Genomic DNA, 19,755 nt, shown 5'->3' with positions numbered 1-19,755 from the left:
GGTCCCTCTCTAAATGAAATCCATGGTCCCTCTCAAAGTGAATCAGTCTGGTTTGATTGTGAATGTTACTTAGACCTCTCTTCACTGCCTGTGGAGTCACTCCTTACCCCTCAACTTGTTATGCAGCAGTACATCAGTTATCTGGCTAGCTTTATCCCTGTAGCTCCCTGGCTTCGTTGTATCACTGACTCTTCCAGATATTTACATTTGCTGCTTCTAAAAGTAAGTTATTTCTCCTAACCTGAACACCCTTTCCAATTTTTTGTATTGAAAAAATATTTGTGTATTGTCCAAGGAGCAGTGGGTTCTACTCGCCTCCTTTTGAAGGTATTTTGTGTAATGCTGTCCGATTTTGTGTCGTATTGTATAGTTAACAGAATCCTTACTGCTGGCACATGTTTGGGCACGTTTTCTGAAATTCGCCATTTCACATGGTCTCCTTTCTCACCTACACTGCACCCAGGCCATTGGAACTCTGCAGGAGGTGCACATGCCTCAGAACGGCATCAACCACAGCGGGATCACTGCGCTTGCTTCAGCATTCAGCTCCAACCCACTTCTGAGGGTCATCAACCTGAATGACAACACCTTCACGGACAAGGGTGGCATCGCCATGGCAGAGGTGAGCACTTGTCTGTCCCATTGCTAGAAAAAGAGCAAAGGGATACTGGCCAGGGGTACAGTGAACCAGCATAGCCTTGTGTGAGACCTTAAGTTGAAATAACAAGTTGGGGGGGGGGGGGGGAAATCCTGGGAAAGAGTGAGATATATTAAGATCGGTTTGTGAGAGTACTCTTGCTCGAAATCAAAGGTGTTGCAGTGGTGCTCTGAGGTCTATCTGCAAAGCTTTGGGAGTTCAGCATTGCAGTAATGTGGTGTGCTGCAGGTCAGGATTTAGGGGCATTTGTAGGTGTTTGTCAAAGAGTGGAATTGGTGGTGTTCGAATTAATGTTGATCGATGTTTTGCCAGCTGTATTTAAGAGTTTTATGGTCTCTCTGGAAGTGTGGTGAGCTTCCTGTCAGAAGTTTAGTTCCCGAGGGTAGCTGAGGAGGTGGCTGCAAGTGCTATACTAAATAATTCATGCTCAGGAAATTGAGCAAGTCTTTATCTTTCTGAGGTTGGAATATTGAGTTCAATTAAATTGGCTACCATACCACCTTGGTGTTGTGCAAGCCCTGTACCTGGTTTCCATTTCTCTACATCACTTCCACTAAATCATCTAGTTTCGATGTTGCTAAAAAAGGTCACTTATGTATTATTATTTTTTAACCATTGTCCTATTATTGTCGTCAGACTACATTGTTGGTCTTTATGGTGATGGTAACGTCGCCTGGGATCAGGCTGCTGTTGTCTCTTTCTAGTTTAGCATTGCTGATCTTTGCCTCTATTGCCATTGCTCTTCCCCCCTCTAACCTTTCTTCCTGCATTTTTTTCCAGGCCTTAAGGACCCTCCGCCAGGTTGAGGTGATGAACTTTGGTGACTGCTTGGTGCGCTCCAAAGGAGCTTTGGCCATTGCTGGTGCGCTGAAGGATGGGCTCCACAAACTGAAGGTGTGTTTACTTTGCCACCATGGAACGAAACAGTACTGTGCGAGGCCTATGAATTGTAAGTTCTTTCCAGATGAGTAGTATACTGGCTGTCGTAAGTGGACTGCAGTTAGTGGTCGTGTCGACAGACAGTGTCATACTCTGGCATAGGATTGTTGAAAGCACATGTGCTCGAATTCCCAAATCCTTTTTGCCTATCACTGTTGCTTCTTTGTTTTATGTGTTATGGTGCAAATCAAAAAATAACCGAAGATGTGACTTTGAGTTTGCTCCTCTGGTGGTATCTTGTTAAAACGAATATGGCTGCTGTATGTTCAATTTTTTTTTCTCCATCTGAACAAGGTATCCTTTTTGTTTTGGTTAGTGTTTTATATTGCTTACCTATGGTCTTTAGAGTCTTGTTTTCAGTTCATGCCCAACTTGGACCACATGTGACTTTGCCATTTAAGGCTTTGTAGTTATATGCCGGAGCGGGCCACCTGACTCCTTTTGTTGTCATTCTTTGTAGTTTATTTAAAGCATCTTGCATACATTTTTTTTTTCTTTTTGCTTAAGTGTGTTTTTGTTTTCTGTATAATTTAATGGCAGATGTCTTCAGCTCTATCTTTCATTGATTAACTTGTTAACAATGCACATTTGATCTTGCTGATGTTCTTTAAGTGAGGAAAGCAAAAAAAGGCTTCAGGTATTGCTATAAAATTCACCTGTTCTGCTTTCAGCAGCATGTTACCTTCAAGGCTTGCCTGGGCCAATACGGTTTGTTCTTCCGCAGTCTAGGCTCTTAATTGCTGCTGTCAATGAGTGAGCAGTGAGATGGCTGTAAGTGGTGAAAGTGGAGACCCGTTTCTCTTCCATAGGCTAAACTTTCTCTTCATCCCTTCTCAACATTTGGCCTGGTCCCAGATGCATGTTGCTAACTGGGGTGAGGATGCAGGGACCTACTGTGTGTACATGTACACAAATACGTTACTGGTGTTTTTTAAAATCTATTTTTATTGATTTCTACCCCTACCCACCTATTCACCCCCCCCCCCCCCCCTGTATTTGGTTGATTCGAAATTCAACCCTTAAGTTAAATGTGGAGTACGTAAGGACTAGCACTGATGGTTTTGTTCTTTTTTTGGGGGCGGGGATGCCATTGACCTGCAGTGGGTGGCTGCAGGGAGTGCAACAGAGTGCTTTTCCCTCCACTTTTGTCCTAGCCTGATAACTCTACCTTGCTGTCCTCATCCTTTTTAGGTCTCGGCTAGCGAAGGCTGCGCTTGCGCAGTCTCGCTCGCGAGATTTAATGACTTGGAGAAGAGGGGCTTGAACCCGCCCCTCTTCTCCCCTGTTCTCCATTGGCTGGCCTCTTGAATGCTGGCCAGCCATTGGAGAAGAGGTCAGTCATTCCGATCAGGCCCCGTCTTTTTCGGATCGGGGGGTGTGTTTTTTGCAAGAAGTCTCATTCTCTCCTCCAGCCACTGGCTGGAGGAGAGAAAAGACAAACATGCCCCCGAATCCGAAAATGCCGCTGCCTTTCTACGAGGCATTTCTGCTCTGCCTCGGAGAAAGGCGGTGGTGTCTTCCGGTGCCCTCGGCTTGTTCAGGCTTCCAATCGGATAACTTTCTTATCCTTCAGTGGTTAGGTCTCCCCCCCCTCCCCCAACACAACTCCCGGTCACGGCACAGCCAAAAGGTCCCAAAGGTGCCACCTAGAGGATTTGTCAAAGCTCGCCTGATTGTTTGTGCACGCGGCCCGCCTTGGGGAAGCAGATTTCAATAGTGCATCCTGCCTCCCCTCCTTCCCCCCTCGCCAGACACGCATGAAGCTGTCGAGTATGCTAATGAGCCCCTCTCCTGCCTTTGAAGTTTCTCCCGTTATCTGCGCTGTGTCCGTTGCCTTTTGCTCTTCATTTGTTTTAACAAGTTTCGGTATGCGCATCGTAAAGCCGCACATGAGCTCACGCGCTCCCAGGCAGCATGCTTTCAGACACATGAAAGTCGTGATGAAAGCGTACACATATTGCTTCCATAAATCTGCTGCTGTGGTTTTTTAAAATTATTAAATGAACAATACCGCAATTAACTGGAATTCTGCCTTTTCTGACTTCCCAATTCGCCTACTGTTATGTTTTATTTTGGGTGTAACTGTATTTGTTTTAGTTGGTTCGAGGCATGTGGGCTGCTGAATTCATATCTGTGCATAGATCGCCGCCTAGTGTTGGGTCCAGATGTTTGCACGTTGTTGTCCTGGAAGAGTCTTCGAAGTATCCTTGGATAGGTGACTCCTCCCCTGGACTACAGTACGCATGGGCATCCTCTCCATCCTCAGATTGTTTTTTTCCGCCATTGGGTTCGGATGTGCTATCTTAACTCCAGTTAGGAAAATCTTTGTCGAGGCCAAAAGGCCTTTAGTTAGCGTCGGTACTGTTCACTCGATCGGTTTCGACCCTACCTGTTAGCTTACTAACTTCGGAAACAACTTTTCGCTTTTTACCTGACCATCGACGACACCGACGATGGAGTCGAGGACACCATTCAAGAGGTGCCCAGTATGCAACGCGAAATATCCCCATATCGATGTCCACCCGGTGTGCAACAAATGCTTGTCGCCGGACCACAACGAATCGACATGCATGGCCTGTGCCCGGTTCCGTTCCAAGAAGACTCTACGGAATCGACGAGCGGCGAGACTAGAAGCGCAGCACGCGGCACCGGCCCCGGCAGACATCTTCAATGCCGAAGATGTCGAGGAGTTGGAAATCCTACCCTCCAATCCCGGTTCCGAACATGACTCCGGTTCGGATGACGTCGACGAATCACTCTTTCGCAGAGATGAAGACAACACCGAGGTAGGAGACGACGATGAGGCCTTAGGGGCCGCAGAGAGTAGCTCCAATGACGAGCAAGGCCTACCCGTTCAGACTGACGAGGGCCCAGTGCCACAGTCTATGGCTCCGGTCGAGGGATCGCCTTCGGGCCTTACCCGAGACCTATCCCGCGGTTCTTCGGCCCCGGCCTCGGACGTTCAGCGGCAGCCATTGTTACCTAAACCGGCTGGTTTCCCTTCTACCAAACCGAAACCGAAAGCTGCACCGGTACAAATGAAACCGAAACCGAAAGTGGCGCTAGTCGGCTCGAGGCCTTCCACACCTTCGACGCCAGCGACACGCATCGGCACCGAGCGCACCAAACGAGACTTCGGTGCCGAACTTGAAGCGGCCGACGCCGGAGTCGGCATACGGAAAAAGGCCCTCGGTGCCATCAAACCTGCTCGGCTCTCGGCGCCGACGCCATCGACTCCTAAACCAAAGGTCATACCACCTGCTGCGTCTCACGTCGCTTCCACGGCAACGCCGAAGCCTCCTGCATCGAAGACGTCGACGGCCATTTCCGCCCCTCGACCCGATGACCCACCGGCGCCGAAAAAGTCCACGGCCGCCTCTACAAACCTGGTGGGCGCTAAGGCCTCGAAAGCGCTTCAAGTGCGAACCGTTGCAGCACAAAGCAGCAAAACCCAAGCGGTCCTCCAGGACACATCGGGCTCCGGCCCACTAAAAGCTCAAGCAGCCTCTTCGGCGCCAGCCAACATAACTTTTGGCCTGCCGCCATCCACGATCCCGAAAATGTTCCAACTCAGGACACGGGTCACCCACACCACGGTTACACCTGCTGAGACGTCTCCGTCACATTACATCGACGCCAACACCGGCAGGATGATTATCCATGACCGGAGGATAACTTCAGAGCCACCCTTGGACCCTTTCAGGATCCCACTAAAAAGAAAGCTGCCTGTGGACTCAGAACCTGTGCTTTGCGAATCTTTCGACTCGCCCTACCAGGACCCACTATCATTCTCTCCCACACACTCCGACACGGATGCGTTGGCAGACTATATGGATGACCAAGTCCCTTACCACGGAGACATGGACCCTGATGACCAACAGGACCCTGATCAAACTTGGGGCGACCCTGCAGACCCCAGTGCACCTCTAGATGCACAGGACCCACAACTCTATGGAGCGAAAACATCTCCGACAGAGGACACTGCAGCGTTCAACGCTCTTATTGAACGTGCTGCAAATAATCATGGAGTGCAGCTTCACTCTGACACCGTGGAAGACGACTTCCTTATGGACACTTTCGCTTCCTCGGAAAGGCATGTAAAGACTCTGCCCATGTTGAAAGGAGTCCTCAAACCAGCCAAGGACATCTTCAAGGAACCCACCAGGGCAAGGGTGATAAACCCCAGGATCGACAAAAAGTACAGATCAGCACCTGGGGACCCTACTTACATCAGAGGCCAATTACCTCTCGACTCCATTGTCGTTGCGAATGCTCGCAAGAGGGCACACTCGCAAACGACAGGTGACGCTCCTCCCCCGGACAAAGAGTCCAAGGTTTTAGAGACCTCTGGCAAGCGAGTTGCCGCCCAGGCTGCCAACATATGGCGCATAGCCAACACTCAAGCGCTCCTCGCTCGCTACGATAGAGCGCACTATGATACAATAGAGCAACAACTCCAACATCTCCCTGACCAGTTTAAAGAAGGTGCAGAAATTCTTATCAGAGAGGGACAGCTACTCACAAATGCTTCCATCAAGTGTGCACTAGATGCCGCAGACACGGTGGCCAGGGCCATAAACACCAGCGTCATGCTGCGACGACATGCCTGGTTGCGAATCTCCGGGTTCAAACCTGAGGTGCAAAATAATATACTAAACCAACCTGTCAACCCCGACTATTTATTCGGGCCGGAGGTTGACACAGCCCTTGAGAAAATAAAGAAGGACACGGACACTGCAAAGTCCATGGGGGCTCTCCAGACTCAGTCCTTTCGGAGCAGCTCCTTTCGTCGCCCCGGAAATGGAGGAGCAGGTAGAGGACAGGGGTCACAGCGGACATACAACAAAGGCAATACCCAAACCACCTACGATAAAAACGCCCGGGGTGGATATCGTGGCTCCAGTACAAAGGGCAGAGGACGCGGCTTCGGCAACACCAGGTCCTCCCCCAAGAACAAGCAGTGACGCCCTTTCCCTTCCTCCCGACCACATAACACCTGTCGGGGGAAGGCTACAAAGGTTCCTGTCCACGTGGAACTCCATCACCACGGACAGGTGGGTCAAAGACATTGTCAAATACGGTTACTGTCTAGAGCTAACCTCCACTCCACCCACAATACCTCCAAGAAACCGTCCTATGTCCTCAGAGCACTTAACGCTCTTACAGCAAGAGGTGCAAAGTATGCTTCTAAAAGGCGCTATAGAGGTCGTACCGGTCCACGAGCACGGTACGGGAGTGTACTCCCTCTACTTTTTAATACCGAAAAAGGACGGGTCACTCAGGCCTATACTAGACCTAAGACCCCTGAACCGGTACATTCTTTCCGAGCACTTTCACATGCTCACTCTCCAGCAAGTCCTTCCGCTTCTCAAGCAGGGAGACTTCCTGGCCACACTGGACCTCAAGGATGCGTATTTCCACATACCCATTCACCCCGCACACAAAAAATACCTCAGGTTCACTGTTCAGGGACAACACTATCAATTCAAAGTCCTGCCCTTCGGCGTGACAACAGCGCCCAGGGTCTTCACAAAGTGCCTAGCTACTGTGGCGGCACATCTACGGAGGCAGCACATACACGTCTACCCCTACCTGGACGACTGGCTCGTTCAAGCGAAGTCAGCCCAGCAATGTGCCAGCCACATGTCCCGCACCATTCACCTCCTTCACAGTCTGGGATTCTCACTAAATTACCCAAAATCCCATCTCCAGCCCGCACACGTACAACAGTACCTGGGTGCGACTATAGACACTCTGGCGGCCACAGCTCAGCCAAATTTAGTGAGGATCAACAGCATGCAAATGCTGATTTCCAAGTTCAAACCCCAACACTCCTTTCCTGCGCGAGTGTTCATGCAGTTGATAGGCATGATGGCCTCCTGCATTTTCATAGTCCCGCACGCGAGATTACATATGCGCCCGCTTCAGGAGTGCTTGGCACGTCAGTGGAATCAGGCTCAAGGACAGTTGAAAGACCTCGTGTTGGTGAGCGGTCGGGCATACAACTCTCTGCATTGGTGGAATCCACAAAACCTTTGCAAGGGCCGACCGTTCCAAGAGCCTGTTCCACAAATAGTACTGACAGCAGACGCGTCTCTCCAGGGATGGGGAGCTCATGTACTCCACTACACAGTGCAGGGACTATGGACGACACAACAGAAGAAAATGCACATCTTCCTAGCCATGAAGGCATTCAAAGTACATCTGTGCAACAAGGTCGTGTTGATCCGGACGGACAACATGACCGCAATGTACTACATACAGAAGCAGGGAGGAACGCACTCTCCACAGTTGTCTCATCTGGCTCAGAGCATGTGGGAATGGGCCATTCAGAGGAACATGTTCCTCATGGCGGAACACCTCCCCGGCAAGGACAACCAAATGGCGGATCTGCTCAGCAGACACAGCCACCAGATGCACGAGTGGGAGTTACACCCATCAGTACTCCAGCCGTACTTCCAGCAGTGGGGTCATCCAGAGATAGACCTGTTCGCCACAAGCGAAAACGCAAAATGCCAAAGCTTTGCCGCCAGGTTCCCACATCCGCAGTCGCAGGGCAATGCGATATGGATGAACTGGTCCGGCAGATTTGCGTACGCTTTTCCCCCAGCGCCGTTAATACCGCTGGTGGCTCGCAAACTCAGACAACACTCCCTGACACTCGTCCTAGTTGCTCCTACGTGGGCACGCCAGCCATGGTACACCACCTTCCTCGAACTTTCCGTGGTGCCGCATCAAAGGCTGCGGATCAAACCCGCGCATTTGACGCAGAACCATGGAGAGATTCAGCACCCAGATCCGCAACAGCTGAACCTGGCGATCTGGCTCCTGAAGTCCTAGAGTTTGGCTATCTCAACCTGCCACCTGACTGTATGGACATCATCAAGGAGGCCAGGAGACCCACTACAAGGGCTTGCTATGCAGCCAAATGGAAAAGGTTTGTCATTTATTGCGGTAATAATGACATTAACCCGCTGGACGCATCCATCCAAAACATCATTTGTTACCTCCTACACCTATACCGATGCAATCTGGCGTACACCTCTATACGTGTCCATTTGACCGCAATATCAGCCTATCTACAAACCAGGCAGCACCTCTCTCTATTCAGAGTGCCTGCCATCAAAGCATTCTTGGAAGGGCTCAAACGAGTCATTCCACCAAGCCACCCACCAGCTCCAATGTGGAACCTCAACTTGGTCCTCACACGCCTGATGGGTCCACCCTTTGAACCTCTCCACTCATGCGAGATTCAATTCCTCACCTGGAAAGTAGCTTTCCTGGTAGCGATCACTTCTTTAAGAAGAGTTAGTGAACTCCAGGCACTAACAGTTCAAGAGCCATTTATACAGGTTCATGCCAACAGGGTCGTACTACGTACCAACCCCAAATTCATGCCCAAGGTAATATCGCAGTTCCACATGAATCAAACTATTGAACTGCCCGTTTTCTTCCAAAACCCACAAACTGTCGCGGAAAGGGCACTCCACACACTAGATGTCAAAAGGGCCCTCATGTATTACATCGACAGGACCAAACCCTTTAGGAAGACAAAACAACTGTTCGTTGCCTTTGCCCCACACCACAAAGGTAACGCCATCTCCAAAGCAGGGATAGCCAGATGGATAGTTAAGTGTATCCAAATTTGTTATCAAAAGGCAAAACGCACATTAACTATTCCACCACGAGCCCACTCCACACGTAAGTTAGGGGCCTCCATGGCTTTTCTAGGAAATATTCCCCTGCATGATATATGTAGAGCAGCCACCTGGTCCACTACACACACATTTACCAAACACTATTGTGTAGATGTGCAATCAAAACAGCAGGCAGCTGTAGGACAGGCTGTTCTCAAAACCCTTTTTCAGACCGCTGCAGCTGGCACGGGTAGCCGACGCTAATAGAGGGCACTGCTATACATTCTATGCACAGATATGAATTCAGCAGCCCACATGCCTCGAACTGAATATGCTACTTACCAGTATGCATCTGTTCTTGGCATGTAGGGCTGCTGACATTCATATCGCCCTCCCTCCTCCCCGGCGCCTGTAGCAGCTGCAGCTCTCAGAATTACTGTAAGCATGGTCATCACTTTCTGTATCTACTCCATCACTGCCACAATGGCGAAAAACAATCTGAGGATGGAGAGGATGCCCATGCGCACTGTAGTCCAGGGGAGGAGTCACCTATCCAAGGATACTTCGAAGACTCTTCCAGGACAACAACGTGCAAACATCCGGACCCAACACTAGGCGGCGATCTATGCACAGATATGAATGTCAGCAGCCCTACATGCCAAGAACAGATGCATACTGGTAAGTAGCATATTCATTTTCCTACACGTCTCAAAGCCAACGAAGTAATTTTATCAGGTTGCATGGAAGCAGTTCACAACTCCATTCAGTCGATCGAGGTTCATTCACCTCGAGCTGAACACGAAAATCTACTAAACTAAGCCTTACGGGCTCTTCTTTATATCGCACTGACTTCGAAGTCATCTCTAGGCGCTCTACGACGGGCGGGCGAGATTTCGAACAGGTAGTAATGTCTTTACGGCTTTTGCTGAGGAACGCGGATTCAAATATGTCAACCTCACTGATACAACACACTGCTACAATAATTTATATAGCGCTTGGTGCCTCAGAAATGTGGTTCTGTGGCGTTGTAAAATAACAGACCTGCACCTCCAAGGGCCCATTCTACAGTTCCCAGGAGAACGGACACAGACCCAGCAGCCCATGTATCCAGGGGCACTGAAGAGAATGCGCCGCAATCCATCATAGTATGCGCTAGCTTTCTCCAGTCACTAAATTAGACACACAAGTAAATAGATGTTCTTGGGATCAGTTCGCATTAGCAATTAGATCGGATTACACACACATATAGCCAGCCGTTCAACATCATACCGCAAAGTTACCCGCGAAGGAAGGACCCACAACAAGATGATTTCGCTTTCATATTTTAATGGAGGCTGCCGCTTGAGTCTCGAAAGAAGTCGTGATGAAAGCGTACACATATTGCTTCCATAAATCTGCTGCTGTGCAGGTGTTCATAAGGCCCTGCACATTAGATCGACGCTGCTGTGCCTGGTCTTTGTTTAGAAATTATGGTTTGCATACCTTCATGGCACTGTAATAACTTGGTAAAAAATAAAAGTGGGAATGCGAATGGGCTAATAAGTATAACATTTTACATTTACAATTGCGCAAAAAACAAGTGACACCCCTAAAATAGGGTACTATATTCCTTAATTATGTGAAATTTAACTTTGTAAAAAATCAACTAGTTTAAAAGCGCGTGAAGCTTGCAGCCTGCATCTTTCAACAGGCAGCTTCATTTTAATGTACTAAGTTACGTTCTAAGTGCCGAACAGATGCATCTGGTTTGTTTGTCTGAGCGCACATTAATGTTAAGTTGTAGCTGATAGTGTGTGGCAGTGGGGTGGATGCCGCAGGCAGGAGCGGGCTGGGCAACGCTAGACTTGTTTAGTGACTGTAAGTGCAGATCAAAGAAACTAATTTAAGAAAACTCTCTCTCCTCCCCCTGAATGGAGAATATGGAATGCGTCATTGAACGAGCGTGACCTATCACTGACGTCCATGGGGGAGAACAAAGGAGAGGGGTTCTGATGGAAGTTCAAGCGGAACTAAGGAGCGAAGATGCCCGAAATAAACTGCACGCTTTTAGCATAAACCAGCTGAGGCATGAATCAATGTCCGAGCAAAAAACAAGGGTTAGAGCGCGAGACACATTATGAGAAAGCCCAAAATGCATCAGTGACAAGCCATCTTCCCTAAATTCAGGGCAGTACTTTCAGAACAGAACACGCATGCTAATATGTTCCCTTTCATCTCTGGCATCCATTCAGCGAGGTCCTCATGTTTCATCTTTGAGAACAGTCTGATCTGACTACGGTGGCCGACATGTTTCCACAGCAAATATGAGGACATGCATGAAGGTAGCCGAAAACCGACCCACACACTTGAAGAATACACAAAGATGCTGATGGTGAACTGGTACCCAGAGTTTTGAAGAAAAGCCACAATCGGGGCTTAATTTATAACAAGCATTTACAATGCAACGGTCTCGGCATTGTTAAAGTTAGAGCTATTGGCATTGCTCATGACAATGCCGTTTCTTTAAATGTTTTAAAAACAAACACATAAACAAAAATAATGTTATGAGCAATGCCAATAGCTCTAACTTTACCAATGCCGAGACCATTGCATTGTAAATGCTTGTTTAGCTTGTATTCCATTAGTTTATTTTACACTCTATGTTCGCCTCCCCCAAGCCTGATGTAGGAAGGTGAATATCTGACTATGGTTACCCCCAAACTTTTTGCCTAGTTGTGAGAAGTTGGCCTGATGTATGATGTCACTAGTTATAGTGTACACCTTATATCAGTCCAAATACCCTTATGGTGATTGGTTGTAAAGTCAACCTTATAGACCAGCTATCCTAGTGGTAGCATGGACAAGAGCAGTCTTAGGCTAAACTCTGAATGGCATGTGAAGCCAGCTGTGATACCATATATAATCCCTTGAATACCAAATGAAAGGACACCACAACAGATATATATATAAAATAAAGTGTATTTATTCTAAGCAAACCCTCAGCACTCTTTATGAGATTAGAGGTAAGTACAACACAGTCTTATTTAAGCATACATTAAGTCACACAGGTAAGTAATACAGTTAGGCCCTAGGGGCCACGCAAACCATATACTAAGTAAGTGGTATAAGAACCACTGTCACGGAAATAGAATAGGCCTAGGCCTAGGGAATCGCTGGGGCTACACTACACTAGCGTTAGTTAGGAAGTGGGAGGCCCACGGGATTCGTGTGCAGAGTGGAAACACTCACGCGTAATGCGTAAAAGTCAATAGCAATAGTACAGTTTAGAAAACGGTAGATTTAGGACACTTCCGGAGTACCTAGGAAGTTGAGACTTGAAAACTAGACACTAGGATAGTCACTATCCTGATGAGCACCGGAGTACCCAAGTTACCTAGCCCACAGGCTGCGGGTGCATAGGGGTGAAGATGCGTCGCTTTCGTCGTCGACTCCTATGGATGCCTGAAGAAAGATGCTGACAGGCAGTCAGTGAAGAGTGTCCGGTGGATCCCAAGGCTGGGATCTAGAAGAGAAGAAACCTGCAAGCAGAAGGGACAGAGTCAAGGTCACTAGCCAGTGACCACGTGGAACCAGGAAGGAACCAGGCGATGTCGTGAAGATTGCAGGTGAAGGTGAAGCTTGTCGCTGCAGCCAGGAGGACCAGGAAGCGTCGAGGACGACCAGGACCAGGAGGCGAGCTGTCTCACGAAGGCTCTTGCTGTCGGCGGCGTCGAAGTTGGACTAGGACTCACCAAGCCTTGGCAAGCGGAACCCACGAAGAACGAAGGACTTGCTTCTGGTGCAGACCAGGAAGGTCTGGGGTGCTTCTTCTTTGCAGAGAAGCGGGAGCCAGTCTGGAGGAGCCAAACCAGCGCAGAAGATTTCAGGGTGCGTCGTCACAAAGGCCACTAGCCAGCGGGCAAGCAACCGGACAGACGCGGCAAGCAGGAAAATGCTGAAGGGCCCCACGCAGGACTCGTGGAGTGTGGGGGGCTGATCTTCGGTGCAGATGGTGCTTGGGGTTGGGGCTTCTCAATCCCCGGTGCACAACTTCGAGGGTACCTCAGAAGCTGCGCTTTAAGTTACTAGCCACTCTTTCCAGGTAGCCGGTCCCACGTCGCTCGTCGCCTCCACGGATCTCAGCTCTGCTGCAGATGTGGATGAGGGTCGGAGAAGTCTGGAAGTCAAGGCTCTGGTCAGGCTCTGCAGTCGGTTCCTCGTAGAACGTGGGCAAAGCAAAGGGTAGTCTCATGATGGTGCCTGTTTGCACAGGGTAGCCACTCCTTGGCTACAAGGGAGATTCTTCAGTCTTCTTCTTTCGTCGAATGTCGAAGGTCCAGAGTTTCTGTTCAGTTTTGCAGGTTCAGGATAATCTAAAGTCTTGAGGCCCAACTCCCACTCTTATACTAATCTGGGGGGCTGGGATACCTGCTAGGTCACGCCTTATGGGTGGGACCTGGGAGGGGGGTGGTTACACCCACTTCCCTTTGTCCAGTTTCGCGCCAGAGCTGGGGCTGGAGTGCCCCAGCGCCGGTTTGAACTGGACTATGCAAGGAACACCTTGTGTGCCCCAGGCATGTCTCATTCCTTTCAGCCCACCCTGCCCCAATACACTAAAGGCTGTCTGGGGAGGTGCTAGCACCTCCCCAAGCAGGAAACCTATTGTCCAGGCCTCCCTTGCCAGGATCACTCCCAGCAGCAGGGGGTCAGACTCGTGTCTGTGGCAGCAGCATCCATTTTGTGATGCTGAGGCTTTGGTTAGAGTTAAACAGCAAAGTAGGATTTTAACATGTCTCTCCCTCTAGAAGGGAGGGATAATATCCTCATCACCAGAAATGGTATGGGGGTATTATTCCAAAGTGTTAGACACCTTACACGACATGTTTTGATAAAGCCAAACCATAGTTACCATAACCGTTTAAGATTATAAGGCACTTTAAGAGTATATGGTAGGCTATATCATAGAACAGCTATAAGGACATGGTTCCGAAAGCTGCAGACAGGCTCAGCTCATGCTAGAGCACCATCTCACATGTTACCAAGCACTCTGCCTCCAGGATTGTTAAGGCCTGCCATAGGAGTGACTGATAGGTACACATGTGTCTATTTATAAGGGTAGATATAGGCATACTATATCTAAGCAAGGGGTGATTACACGACCTTGCCCCAGCTGAGTGATCAGCCAGTTGTGTCTGATTGGAAGGCCAGACCAGGGGTGGCATAATACATGCTGCAGCCCCTGGGAGGCCTAGGGTACACCTATGCCCTGGGTACCTAGGGTACACTGTACAGGGTCCAATAAGGTGATCCTTACCAATTGGTTATGTACCTAGGGTACATGGAGTCCATTTTAAAGAGAGAGCAGACAGCCTGAGACCCTGAATGGCAGGATCTCAGGCCAACTAAGTCGAAAAACCAGCTAGACACTAGGCAAAAAGTTGGGGGTAACCATAGTCAGATATCCACCTTCCTACACTAGTGTCTAGCTGGTTTTTCGACTTAGTTGGCCTGAGTTCCTGCCATTCAGGGTCTCAGGCTGTCTGCTCTCTCTGTAAAATGGACTCCATGTACCCTAGGTACATACCCAATTGGTAAGGATCACCTTATTGGACCCTGTACAGTGTACCCTAGGTACCCAGGACATAGGTGTACCCTAGGCCTACCAGGGGCTGCAGCATGTATTATGCCACCCCTGGCCTGGCCTTCCATTATGACACAACTGGCTGATCACTCAGCTGGGGCAAGGTCGTGTAATCACCCCTTGCTTAGGTGTAGTATTCCTATACCTACCTTATATATAGACACATGTGTACCTATCAGCCACTCCTATGGCAGGCCTTAACAATCCTGGAGGCAGAGTGCTTGGTAACATGTGAGATGGTGCTCTAGCATGAGCTGAGCCTGTCTGCAGCTTTCGGAACCATGTCCTTTATAGCTGTTCTATGATATAGCCTACCATATACTCTTAAAGTGCCTTATAATTTTAAACGGTTATGGTAACTATGGTTTGGCTTTATCAAAACATGTCGTGTAAGGTGTCTAACACTTTGGAATAATACCCCCATACCATTTCTGGTCATGAGGATATTATTCCCCCCTTCTAGAGGGAGAGACATATGTGAAAGAAACACGTTAGTTAGATTCCTCACCTTAGAATATCCCCAGGCGTCAGACTGGATCCGGAAGATTTTTCGTCAGCAATACCCCTTGCACGTCGCTAGGCGTCGTCTGCGGCTCCGCGTCCGTCGTCGGCGTCGTGCGCCGGAATGACGTCGTCGGAGTACTTAGACGCCGCCCTCGCGCGCTGACATCAGTTCTTTTTTCCGCGCCAGTAAGCGCAGATCCGGGAGAGCTACCCCTTTAGTCAATTTTTGACTAACTTTTTGATCCTTTTTGATCCTGTCTATCGACACCGGTGCCGGTAGGATGCCTGGGTTTAAAGCCTGTACGGACTGTAGCCGATTGATGTCGGTTACGGACCATCACCGCCGGTGCCTGTACTGTTTGGGCCTCGACCACGACGCGGAGTCGTGCTCGGACTTTAAGGCCCTGACCTCGAAGGCTAGACGGGAGCGGTCCCGTAAGCTTCTCGAGATTCGCCACTCGGCTCCGCGCGCCTCTCGATCCCGGTCCAGGAGGAGGTCCAAGGATCGGTCGCGGAGCCGCAGCCGACGTCACCATCGGTCGTCGGGATCCAAGTCTTCGGGTAAGTCGAAGCATTCCAAGAAGTCCAAGAGACGACATCGCTCTTCGGACTCCCCTCGCCGGTCGCGCGACTCGGTCGAGGGTCAGGGTGGTTCCACCCCCGCGGCTCCGGCGGAGCCGCAGGCGCCGCGTCCGTCCCCATACCCTCCGGTCCCTGGGACTAACGCGACGCCGGCGGAAGTCAGTGCCTTCCTCTCGGCCATGAGGAACCTGGCTCCGCCGTCGGCACCCGCTGGTACGCCTTCGGGCCCCGCGGACCCGACTGGGCTGCCTTGCCAGCCGACGGCTCCGGCCCCGGCGCCGTTGACGGCGCCGGCCTCGACGCCGCAAGCGCCCGAGGGACCCGTTCTCGAGTCCCCGTCGACGCCGGTCAACCTTGTCACTCCTCCACCGGCGTCGACTCCGGTTCCACCCCCGACGTCGACTCCGCTCGACGCCGTGCCCCGGTTTAGTCCCGGTCCGGGCCCGGCGCCGGTCCGGCGTCGATGGACGCCGAGATCGACGCCGCTAGAGACACATTTTGTCTACCGCCTGGCTCCGTTACTTTCTCCTCTACACCAGGAGTCGGATGATGGGGACTACTGGGAGGGATCCGAGGATCCTATGGCCCATCAGGCCCAACTGTCCCAGGACTGGGCAGATGAACTGGGGGAGGCCAGTGGTCTGGATACCTCGCCAGACACTGGATTCATCTCTCCTCCGACTGTGGCTTCGGAGGAGGGTGCTGCTTTCTCCGTGGTGCTGCGTAAGGCGGCCGCAGCCCTTGGGCTCGAGCTACCTGCCGTGGCTGTGAGGACGAACGTCCTCACTGAGGTGCTTCAATCTGCAGCAAGCTCCACTGAGCCTCTGCTGCCGTTCAATGAAGCCCTCACTGACGTTCTCCAGGGCACCTGGTCCAAGCCCTCCACAGTTCCTCCTGTGGACAGGAACGCTGCCAGGCGCCACCGCCCTGCTCCGGGCGACCCCAGTTTTCTGTCCCAACACCCTACCCCTGAGAGCCTGGTTATCCAGGCCTCCACCTCCCAATACTCTTTCCCGACCGCCGGACCGGGATTCCAAGAGACTGGAGCAGTTTGGCAAGAAACTGTTCTCATCCCTTAGTTTGGGCCTGCGGTCTTTGAACACCGCTTGTCTCTTGGACCGTTATTCCCACTCTCTGTGGGATGCGGTGGAGGACGCGCTGCCCCTGTGTCCGGAGGAGGTCCGGACACGACTTACCCAGGCTCTGGCCGATGGGAGGGATGCCGCGCGACATGCCATACGTTGTGGGCTTGACACCACGGACTCGCTGGGTAGGGCCATGTCCACCACTGTGGCGCTTCGACGTCACGCCTGGCTGCGGTCCACGTCGTTTTCCGGCGATGTCCAGAGCACTCTCATGGACATGCCGTTTGATGGCACTCGCCTGTTTGGCGAGAAGGCGGACAGTGCGCTGAACCGCTTTAAGGACTCCCGGGCTACGGCCAAGTCCTTGGGCCTCTCGGCCCTGCGGTCGCAATCTTCCGCTTTTCGCCCCTTTCGTGGCCAAGGAAGGGGTGCCTCCTCACGTGCGCCTAGCCACCAGCCGCAGAACCAACCTGCGTGCGGTCGCGGACGTGGTTTCCGCCGCGGCGGATCTGGAGGAAGACGAGGTCAGCCCACATCCACCCCGGCAGCATCCGCCTCAAAGCCTTCCTAGTCCGAGCTTTCAGGCCCATTCCACGCCAGTGGACGGCAGAGTTCGCCATCACCTGCTCCACTGGCGGTCCATCACATCGGACAGGTGGGTGCTGCAAATCGTCCGAAGGGGCTACTCCCTCCCCTTCGAGACGACCCCTCCAGCCATGCCACCGCAGCACTATTTTCACGTGGGTCGCACTCCGCTGGTCTTTAGCAAGTAGCCCCATAGGATTCTGGATGATAGAGTAGCAGCGGCGAGTACACCTATGCTACGAAGTGTAATAATAAATGCCATCCCTGGACACGTGTTTCGAGGTAGTTGCCTCTCGTAAGCAGGGAGCAGGACTGTGTAGGGGGTGCCGTAGACTGCCAAAAGATATGAGGTTTAAGTACCTTTCGTGGCGGCGCGCGGGTGCAGACTCCAGGCTCGTCAGCCAATCGCTCAGGGAGCTTCAAACATTATTTTCACGTGGGTCGCACTCCGCTGGTCTTTAGCAAGTAGCCCCATAGGATTCTGGATGATAGAGTAGCAGCGGCGAGTACACCTATGCTACGAAGTGTAATAATAAATGCCATCCCTGGACACGTGTTTCGAGGTAGTTGCCTCTCGTCAGCAGGGAGCAGGACTGTGTAGGGGGTGCCGTAGACTGCCAAAAGATATGAGGTTTAAGTACCTTTCGTGGCGGCGCGCGGGTGCAGACTCCAGGCTCGTCAGCCAATCGCTCAGGGAGCTTCAAACATTATTTTCACGTGGGTCGCACTCCGCTGGTCTTTAGCAAGTAGCCCCATAGGATTCTGGATGATAGAGTAGCAGCGGCGAGTACACCTATGCTACGAAGTGTAATAATAAATGCCATCCCTGGACACGTGTTTCGAGGTAGTTGCCTCTCCAGGGATGGCATTATTTCACATACTCGTGGCATAGGCGTACTCACCGCTGCCACTACATTATCCAGAATTCTTTGGGGCTATTTGCTAGTATGACGAGCAGTGTCGCGACCCACTACGTAAACTATTTAAAGCTCTTTCGAGCGACTTTGGGCTGACGAGCCTGGTGTCTGCACCTGCGCGCCTTGAAAGGTACTTTACCTATATATTTTGGCAGTCTACTTGGCACCCCGCATACCTACCTGCTCCCTGCTGACGAGAGGCAATTACCTCGAAACACGTGTCCAGGGATGGCATTATTTCACATACTCGTGGCATAGGCGTACTCACCGCTGCCACTACATTATCCAGAATTCTTTGGGGCTATTTGCTAGTATGACGAGCAGTGTCGCGACCCACTACGTAAACTATGCCACCGCAGCACCACTGTATCTCGGGGGATCACTTGCATCTTCTCCACGAGGAGGTTTCCGCCCTCTTGGCCAAGGGGGCCGTCGAGCGCGTTCCGAGCCCAGAAGTAGGTCGGTGTTGTTATTCCCACTACTTTCTGGTTCCCAAGAAGGGCTAAGGGGGCCTCCTCCCTATCTTGGACCTTCGGAACGTCAATGCCTTCCTCCGGAAGGAAAGGTTCAAGATGTTGACTTTGGCTCAGGTTCTAGCTGCCCTAGACCCCGGAGACTGGATGGTAGCGTTGGACTTGCAGGACGCTTATTTCCACATCCCCGTCCTGCCGGCCCACCGGCGTTACCTGCGGTTCACGGTGGGCCAAGAGCACTTTCAGTTTACCGTGCTCCCCTTCGGCCTCACCAGTGCCCCTCGGGTGTTCACGAAAGTGATGGCGGTGGTCGCAGCTCATCTGCGCAGATCAGGGGTTCCAGTCTTCCCCTATCTCGAAGACTGGTTGTTGAAGGCGGGCTCGCCCCAGACAGTCGTCTCCCACCTCCAGACTACGGCGGATCTCCTGCATTTACTGGGGTTTTCCATCAACGTGCCGAAGTCACACCTGAGTCCCTCTCAGAAGCTCCTCTTCATCGGAGCGGTTCTCGATTCGGCGCAGTTCCGGGTCTATCCACCGGAACAGCGGGTCCGGGATATACAGGCCCTGATTCCCATCTTTCGGCCTTTATCCTGGGTTTCGGTCAGGCTAGTGTTGCGGCTTCTGAGGCTGATGGCCTCCTGCATCCTACTAGTGCATCACGCCAGGCGGCGCATGCGGGCTCTGCAGTGGGACCTGAAGTTTCAGTGGGCCCAGCATCACGGCAACCTGTCCGACCATGTCTTGATCTCGGA

General features: G+C 51.3%; 1 protein-coding gene across 3 annotated transcripts in view; it reads left to right on the top strand.

The window, feature by feature from the left end:
- RANGAP1 (Ran GTPase activating protein 1) overlaps positions 1 to 19,755 on the top strand; it is a 368,213-nt gene that overhangs the window by 126,735 nt on the left and 221,723 nt on the right. For all 3 annotated transcript variants that reach the window (XM_085601202.1, XM_085601203.1, XM_085601201.1), the window contains 2 exons: positions 464 to 622; positions 1,439 to 1,552. In XM_085601202.1, coding sequence (XP_085457328.1) covers positions 464 to 622; positions 1,439 to 1,552 — 273 coding nt within the window. The remainder of the gene's footprint in view (positions 1 to 463; positions 623 to 1,438; positions 1,553 to 19,755) is intronic.

Source organism: Triturus cristatus, chromosome 4_2 (genome assembly GCF_964204655.1).
Source record: "Triturus cristatus chromosome 4_2, aTriCri1.1, whole genome shotgun sequence".
Lineage (NCBI taxonomy): Eukaryota > Metazoa > Chordata > Amphibia > Caudata > Salamandridae > Triturus > Triturus cristatus.
Note: the sequence above shows the minus strand (reverse complement) of the source record. Positions and strands in the feature narration are given on the sequence as shown.